General features: G+C 38.4%; 1 protein-coding gene across 1 annotated transcript; it reads left to right on the forward strand.

Annotated features, from left to right (window-relative positions):
* Positions 1-445: 445 nt before the first annotated feature.
* LOC126754543 (uncharacterized) lies at positions 446-8,856 on the forward strand. The gene is made up of 8 exons (XM_050466624.1): positions 446-818; positions 882-1,189; positions 1,306-1,611; positions 2,471-2,724; positions 7,841-7,987; positions 8,056-8,166; positions 8,222-8,379; positions 8,442-8,856. Exons 1-8 carry the CDS (start codon positions 614-616, stop codon positions 8,726-8,728), a joined length of 1,776 nt encoding a protein of 591 aa, XP_050322581.1. The 5' UTR covers positions 446-613; the 3' UTR covers positions 8,729-8,856.
* The last annotated feature ends 320 nt before the right edge of the window (positions 8,857-9,176 follow it).

Below are 9,176 nucleotides of genomic sequence, written 5' to 3' on the forward strand. Positions count from 1 at the left end.
CGCGTGTCATTCGTCAATTAACAGTCGAAATGCTAAAATGAATCATCGAAAATTGGTCTCAAGGGATGGACCATCTGAGACGTGGCCGTGGCCAACGTTTTAAAGAGAGAAACTTAAAAAAAAATGCCAAAGAATGTTCTTTCGAATGATAATAAATATTCCTCATTGGATTTGAAGTTTCTATGTTTTTCCTTAAAAAAAGTAGAAAACCTCGAAATGAATCACCCTTTATAAAATGTCGTCAAATTTTCATAGCAAACTGTTATCAAATTAGCTAAAATCTTATATTAAATTTACTTTAAATTTTTTAACAAAAAATACTCAACAAAAAAGCCATCAAATATCAAGTAAAAATATGCTCAAAAGTTTTCAGAAATTATTTGGTATTTAAACCTTTGCCTTTTTATGATCTTCAGAAACGATTCAAGTTACAAATAATATTCATTGTCACATGTGAAAATTTTTATAAGAGAATTGTGACTACATGATTTTTTTTCAGAAGAATAACAGCAATTAAATACGTGAAAAATTGGCAAATAGCAAAGCAAATAATAAATTCTGAAGAACATAAATTGTTTAGTAACGCCTTAAAGTAATTTCCAAGCAAATAAAAATGGTTGGAATCAAGAGTTTGCGAGAAAAGCATGCAGCTCGGCAGCCAGCAAATCTTATAATGGCACCGAAGCCAGTACATCCGCGCGCCGTCCGAACACACGGCTTCTTCGGTGTCTCATTTGTGCGTCAACATATGGTCATTGATGATCGCTGGACACCCACCTCCTTGACGGAGCAATTCAAGGGCATGGCTGACTTATTATGTAAGTTTTTGACCAAACTGAAAATCTAAGATGTGATCGCAACTGCAATCCTACATTGAGCAGCAAAGCGTTTGGTTTTCAAAAAGCTAGAAGCGGCAGCTAATCACAAGCGTTACATACGCGAAAACCGCAATTTGAAGCGTCAATGCCGCGACGGACGCACGAAGCTCTCCAATGTGCTCTACGGCGACAATACCAAGAAGATACGAAATTTTCTAATCAACCACAAGGACATGCAGCGCTTGTATCAGAAGATGCCCGTTGAACTGGTTGTGGACAACATTAATCAGCGCACATTTGTAATGCGCAAGGAACGGGATCGCTTAAAGTTTCGGCTAGATCAGTTGAAGAATGTATACAAGGAAAAACTGGTAGACATAACAGTTTATATTATTTCCGATATTTACTTTACTAAAAAATATTTAATTCACCGCCTTTGTCTATCTCTCGCTCTCTGTATAATTAATACTGCCTCTCTTCCTCTCAGCTCGAGCGCGCTGTTTTGCAAAATCGCATCAAGTACGAGAACGAGTTCGTATTGGAGGAGGAGTTGAAGTCGCGCGTTTTTCGCAAGAAAATTGAGAACTCCAACGTACGCTTAAAGGCGATAAAAACTATTAATGGCACTTACAGGAAGATGATCCAGGTGCTGCGACACGATGGCATTTTTTATGAGCCAATTTTGCGTTCGCTCAGCCAAGACATTGAGGATCAATCAAATTTTATTAAACACATTCTGTATTTGGGCATGCCGGCGATTGCGAAGTTCAAGGAACTTAGTGAGGAGTATAGGGTAAGAGTTTATTTTGTGGTGGTAAAGTTTAGGTTAGCTTAATTTGATAGGCCAATAAGCCACGCAGTAGACCAGTTTTGGTCCTTTGCGATGCCAGATGGAGTTCAGTTGCTAACGAATGACGCGAATTTTTACGGACCTTGCGGCCTCACTATCGATACCTCCTATAGATATCATACCATGGGGACCCCAGAAGCTTACAGCGTAGTCTTGCCAATGCGGAGCAAGTGCAGAAGAGATCTTGCATTATTTCTCTGGTGCCCGGCTTTAGACATTTCCTGTATCTGTCGGCGTGTGTTTCCACCAGAAAGTGACCAATTAGTATTCCCATCATGTTCCTACAGTCTTTTCTATAGAGTATCAATTGGAATTTTGTGAACTTTCGATCTACCGTTTTGTACATGACTTTTGCTGTTTTGCACCCAGGTAGCTCGTCACATCGGGTTTTGATTTTCTTTTTCAAATGCTTTCGTCGAGATCGTCGTATAGAAAAATTTCAGTTTTAGATAATACATCTGGTTCATTGAAGGTATAACATTTAAGATGTTTCAACCTCTGTCTAACGAGAAGTGATCAGAACAGCAGAAAGTGACGAAATGTTTCTACGACATTTTATACAGTGTTCATCGAGCGCACGCAAGGCCCTTCGACGTATTTCCAGTCCGACCGCTCCCTTAATGTCGTATAGTTCTTTAGCGATTGTTGGATTCAGGCTAGCCAGAATAAACTTGGGAAATCACTTTGGATATTCTAGTGTAGTTGAAACAATAAAACTTGTTTTCCCCAACTCTTATCAACTATGATTAAGCTTTCTTCAATCATATTTTCAACTGTATATTTCATATTGAAACTAATTTAGCAAATGGAAGATAAATCGCGTAAAAGTATGCAAAGTAAACTCCAAATGATGTCTCAATACCGCAAGGAGGGAAAACGGGCAAGTGTACCCAAACTTGCACAGAAGCCGGAAGACCCCTTATCGAATGCTAAGCGTTATGTCCGTGAAACAGCGAGTATGTTGTTCCTCAAGAATGAGTTGGAAGTCATTGAGGACACCATAAAACAAGTAAAATTCGCAACGCTTTGCTCTCAAGCTAAAGAGATTTACCCAAGGTGAGAGAAAATATTTATAAAGTTGCTTCACATTTTAAGTTACATAATATGGGCTTATTTAATTATTAAATTTGCATGCTACAAATGCCCGGTTTTGTACCTAATTTAGTTGCTACTTGCTCATGAAGGATACTGGCAAAGTAAGATCAACCAAAGAGAGGGATATGTTGAATTATTCTAAACACACTATCCATCACTACACTGCGTTGAATTTTTATTCCATTTGTGTATATTACGCTGATATCTTCAGATGTTACCCCCCTTAAACCCCACTCCTTTTTTGAGGACAGTTTTGATTTTGTTCTTATAGCTTATCTAAGATTTTATTATGACCACATTAACTTTGCTATTTGTTTCATATTAAACGGCTCTCTTGCTCTCGCTCTTTAATATCCGTCTACTGAAGCTTAACAAATTATTTGCAATATTGGGCCAGCTGTCATAGTACGCATACCCACATAGTGTTCTTTTATACTCTTGTAGTTTTGTTCACCTACAGGTTATATGTATGTATCACCTAAAACTAATCGAGATAGATATAGGGTTATACTATATATGTACATACATATATGCATGATCATGATGAAATTTAGCACACGCGTTCCTTGGCAAAAAAGTAAGGCGTAGTTCGTAGACGAACGTAATCGTACCAATACCACGTTCACAAAGCGCCATTAACCGAAAACGTATAAAGCGCTAAATTGAGACATAAACGGATGATTTTTATTTATTAAAACATTTGCAGTATCGTGTTTATAATAATTTTATTTTTATACCGAAATATAAAGGTGGTAATATTAGCATAAAAATTAGAAGTAAGTACAAAGTGCATTCCAAAGTAAACAGGACTTTTTGAATCCGGCGCCACCAGGGGGGTCTATATGCCGACTAATGCGTTAGAATCTGCTATCGATATTTATCGATTGTCCAGTGAGAATTTCATGACATTTCATTGATTGGAAGTGAAGTTATTTTGTTTTAAGTGTCAGTATGTTTGTGTTATCGGTGCGAAAATGAGCTTTGAACAAAGAGCCAACATTAAATCTTGTTTTAAAATTGGTAAAACTTTTACCAAAACGTTTCAATTGATGAAACAAGTTTATGGCGATGATTGCCTATCCCGTAGCAGAGTGCACGAGTGGTCTCAACGTTTTCAAAGTGGTCGTGAGGGCATAAATGACGATCACCAAGCAAAATCCGTGATCATAGGAAACTCCATCGAAACTGTGCGTGAATTCATCAAAAATCAGCCGAAATCATCATTGAAATTCATGGAAATGGAATTGAACATCTCCAAAACATCGATTTATAGCATTTTGACCGAACATTTGGCTTACGAAAGGTGTGTGCACTGTTTGTTCCGCACAAATTGACTGACGACCAAAAATTGCTCAGAATCCAACATTCGATCGACGCTTGTGACCGATTATTTGACCAAAAATCACATTTTAACCATTAACCACTCCTCGTATTCACTTGATATGGCACCGTGCGTCTTCTTCCTTTTCGGAAAAATGCATTTGCCCATGAAAGTAAAGCGTTATGCAGACGTAGAGGCCATTCAAAGGGCTTGCACTGGCTTACTGGCGGCCATACCGGCCAACGAGCTAAAACACTCGTTCGACATGCTTTTGGACCGTGCAAAAAGCTGTATTGAAGCAGAAAGAGACTATTTTGAATAAAACAAATTGATTTTGCCGAAAAAACCATTTATTCTGTTTTTTTTCTTTGATGTCCTGTTTATTTTGGAAGACACCTTCAGGGCTTCCTTCGGAGCTGCTTGTCCTCTAGTTGTGTATTCAATGATTTCCAATGTTTGATATGATATGATATCAGAACCGTTTGTCGTTTGAATTTAACCTTGTTTAGGATTTTTTGTGAACTTTTTGCAAAGCCAATGATTCCATGAGTAATTATAATAACACAGATCAACAAAACATTTCTTTTGTGCATGGGTTTTATTTAATATATTTAGATATTACCAGGCGAGAGGGATGATTCGCCTTCTCACTTTAGCTCACCTTCAAACGGATGTTTTTGGCTACCCAGAGGATACTTGGTCTAAGACCAAAAGTCGTGAGCTGCTTGAGCTATATGTAAAATAATCGTTTCTGGCCACTCCCAAATGAATGGCGCTCAGAGAACTTTCCTCACTGAACTTCTACACACGGCTCCATTCTTCATATAAGTATACATCAGCTTCTTTGTAGAAGCCCGCCGATAGGAAATAAAGTGTGCTCTGCCCAATCCACAAAAAGGGAAATCCGAGCTAATTACGGAGGAATAGCCTCCTCAACATCGCATATAAGGTTCTATCGAGCGTACAAAAAATTAAAGCCCACTGTCAATAAACTGTTGGTTCTTATCAGTGTGGCTTTAAGCGAAAATCAACAACTGACCAGATATTCAGTATGCGCCAAATGTTGAGAATCGACACACACCACCTATTCGTCGATTTCAAAGTGGCTTTTAACAGCATGAAAAGGAGCTACTTTTACGCCGCTGTGACTGAATTTTGTATTCCCGCAAAACGAATACGGTTGTGTAAACGACTTTGAACAATACCTCTAAGAGCCATTGGATACCACATGATGTTTTAAACAAGACGATTTCCTATTGTCCGACTTCTTCAATCTACTTCTGGAGAAAATAATTCGAGCTGCAGATCTAAATAGAAAGGGAACCATCTTCTATAAGAGTCTACGTACAGCTGCTGGCGAACGCCGATGATATTGGTACTCTTGGGATAAGGAAGCGAAGCAAATGGATCTGGTAGTGGACGAGGGCAAGACGAAATTTTTCCTGTCATCAAACCAAAGTTCTCTCTCGACGAAAATATACCAAACTTTACAAGTCACTCATCATCTCCGTCCTGATATGTGATGCAGAGGCATGGACACTGACAACAACTGATGTGATGGCGTTACGAGTTTACGATACAAAGGTTCTGCGGAAGATTTATGCTTCTTTGCGCATTGGCAAAAATACTAGTCGATGGAATGATGGAGCCGTACGAGATAAACAACGACATTGGAATCTTCTGCGAATTAAGGAACAGCGGCTACGCTGTCTAACATTGACGACCGAATGGATGAAAACGCTCCAGCTCTGAGAGTATTCGACGCAGTACCCGCCGGGCAAACAGAGGAAAAGAAAACAAACACCGAAAAGGAAGAAGTACTGGCGTGCTGTAAGCAGTGTCTATGAAAGAAGAACATGCAAACTTATATGGTAAGGGATGATCAAAAATCGAAAATATTTGCTTTTAAGCAATATGATGATTTTACCATATTTGAATTTCGTGCCCATATAATGTCGCATACATTCCGAATTCCTTCTGGAATCAGAACGAAAAATACCACGACTCATCAATCCTGAAGACTTCAATAAATAAAAAAACTTAAATCTATCGAAAAATAAAGCAGAATTATTGGTACCGCGTTTAAAACAATGGAATTTACTAAATTCTGATGTTCAAATATCCCATCAAATACAATGGTATGAAAGATTCTCAGGTTTATTCAGTAAAGAAGAAGGATTATCATGACGTGAAAGTCTTATTTGAAGGTATTCCTTGTCATTCAACTGAATGCCGCCTTATCTACAATTGAATGAGCCAAAAATATGTATTACTGTGCCCAAAAAATAAGGTGACATTTGAATTTAAACTGCGCGCGTCGAAGGATTTGGAGAATTGTTTTTTTTTAGGTTGGTAGTACTGTCAGTCACATTTATGTCAAATTTCATGTCAAAATATTCATTAGTGTTTGAGATACGTGTCGTTTTGTGAGCTGCGTTTTTTGCGATGTCGAAATTTGTTGAGCAAAGAATTTGCATTAAATTTTGTTTACGGAATCAATTTTCTGCTGCGGATACGTTGAGGATGGTGCAGAAAGCCTTTGGTGATGAGGCTATGTTTACAAGTGTTTATAGTGTGAGTTCCAAGCCGGCCGTGAACGTGTCGAAGACGAAGAGCGTTCAGGGCGACCATCAACCTCAATCGACGAAGCTCACGCTCAACAAATCAAAGATTTGGTGTTGAAAAACCGTCGACTAACAATTAGAGACCTTGCTGATGAAGTTGGCATATCGAAAGGCTCAGCCAATACCATTTTGAAGGATGTTTTGGGCCTCAAACGCGAAATCTCGACTGGTACCGAAAACATTGAATTTTTTGGAAAAAAGTCGTCGCGTTGAAGTGTGTGAAACGATGCTTTCCGACTACCAGGGTATCATGAAACGCATTATAACTGGCGATGAGACTTGGATCTATGCTTACGACCCCGAAACAACCGATCAATCGAGCGAATATCGTGCCAAAAGAGAGCCGAGACCAAAAAAATCGCGCCAAAGTCGCTCAAAAATCAAGGTCATGTTGACTGTTCTCTTCGATTATCGTGGTGTTGTGCATTATGAATTCCTTCCAACCGGTCAAACAGTCAACAAGGAATATTATTTGAACGTTATGCGTTGTTTGCGTAACGCTATCCGCCTAAAAAGGCCGGAATTATGGAAAGACAATTTTTGGTTTTTACACCACGATAATGCACCATCCCATACTGCCCTCGTAATGCGTGATCATTTCGCCAAAAACTCAACCCATATCGTTCCGCAACCACCGTATTCACCTGATATGGCGCCGTGCGACTACTGGCTATTTACCAAGCTCTAAAGACCGATCCGGGGACACCGTTTTTATACGATAGAGGAGATTCAAGCCGCAGCGAAGACGGAAGTGAAAGCCCTCCCGCAAAGTGACTACAACCAGTGTTTCGAAGATTGGAAAATCCGTTGGCATAAGTGCATTGCATCGGGAGGGGATTACTTTGAAGGGGATGAAATTGATTTGGAAGAATAATAAAGAATTTTCAAAATAAATATAATGTCACCTTATTTTTTGGGCATTTGGGTGTGTAAAATCGTATTTTCTCGATTTCGAAATATTTTTTCCTCAAAGTACGAAATAGAAAATTACCAAACTTTTTGTCCTCAAATATAAATTATTTTTATAAGAAAGACAAAATGTGGTTAGACGATATAAGTCTCCATATTGCGTTCCTAGCAACACTAATTGTAAATTTTGTCTGTTTATTTCATTATTTGCCTTCTTTTCTAGAATAAAATCACAAGTGGAGAATAACTTCAAGTTGAATAAAATGATCGAGAACGATATGCTTGGGCATCAAACGCTGGAAACAAAGATGAAGCGTGCTGAGGTGTTGGAGGGCATTTTGGTCAATAATTTGTCGGAGCAGGAGATTGAGTGAGTCTTATGAACAATGTCGGACGTTGTATACTTTTCATTAACATTCGTGTTCAACCAAAATTTAGGCGACTCGATCGCATACAGGAACTTAAAGACGCCATTAAAGAGGAGGATAAAGAAGAAGAAAAATTGATTGCGTACATCAAGAATCGTGCCGATGCATATGTGATGCTGCGGTATCTGTCAAAATTCTACGTAATTCATTTTAATTTTTTGTGTTTCCTCTCACAGCTTCTCTTTGTGGAACTTGAGCGAGATACTCCGCCATGTCGATCGCCCTGATAAGCCTTCGCGTATAAAATATCCCAATTCGTACTTACGCTTACCGCTGTTGAAGTTCGAAATGTTGACCATGCGCGCTTGTCCCCCCGAACATTACGAGGAGAATAGTAATAATTTATACTCTTTACATGAAGTTATCAGAGTAAAAACTAGTGAATTTTCCTTTTAGTTGATACAATTATGCATTCGGTTATCCGAAAGGTGTATAAGTTAATGCGCGCCTACAAAGAGGAGGTGCCAGCCGCCACAATGGAGCGCTACATTGATAGCTACCAGAATGAGTTCCTCGATAGCATGGAAATCGAAGATGCCGGCGATAGCAACGAGGTGCAGGAGCAGGAGGAAGAGGAAGATCTATTGCAGGAATCGAAACCTTTGCAAAATGTTCCTAATCGCAAGCAGATCAAAGCACAGAGTGCAAAACTGGTCGAAGAGCTGTCTAAAAAAGAAGATTAAATTTTCGTTCTTTTATGGATTAGTGGTGTTTCTAAATTGTGTATACATAAATATATTTGGTAAAATTTGTAGTAGAATTCATATTCACATAACGAAATATTTTACAATTAATATGTTAATATATCTATGTATATGTATTTTGACTGAACTTTTGTTACAATTATTAAAATTTATATATACCATAAATTTATCAGCTACTAATAATTTACATAGGCTATATTGATCGATATAATATATTTCGCGTAAAGTCTAGAAGAATAACGATAACACTATATGGGTGTATGGGAAGCATTGAACCATACTTAACTCATGCTTTGTATGATTCCATCTATTGTCTAAGAACGTTTTGTTGAAACCAAATGTCGCCGAAATCACGAGCTTCAATTTCAAGTATCAAATAGTCGGTTATCATGACGCGATAACAGTCGCCATTGACATATACATTCTT

The sequence above is a fragment of the Bactrocera neohumeralis genome, chromosome 2 (assembly GCF_024586455.1).
Source record: "Bactrocera neohumeralis isolate Rockhampton chromosome 2, APGP_CSIRO_Bneo_wtdbg2-racon-allhic-juicebox.fasta_v2, whole genome shotgun sequence".
Taxonomy (NCBI): domain Eukaryota; kingdom Metazoa; phylum Arthropoda; class Insecta; order Diptera; family Tephritidae; genus Bactrocera; species Bactrocera neohumeralis.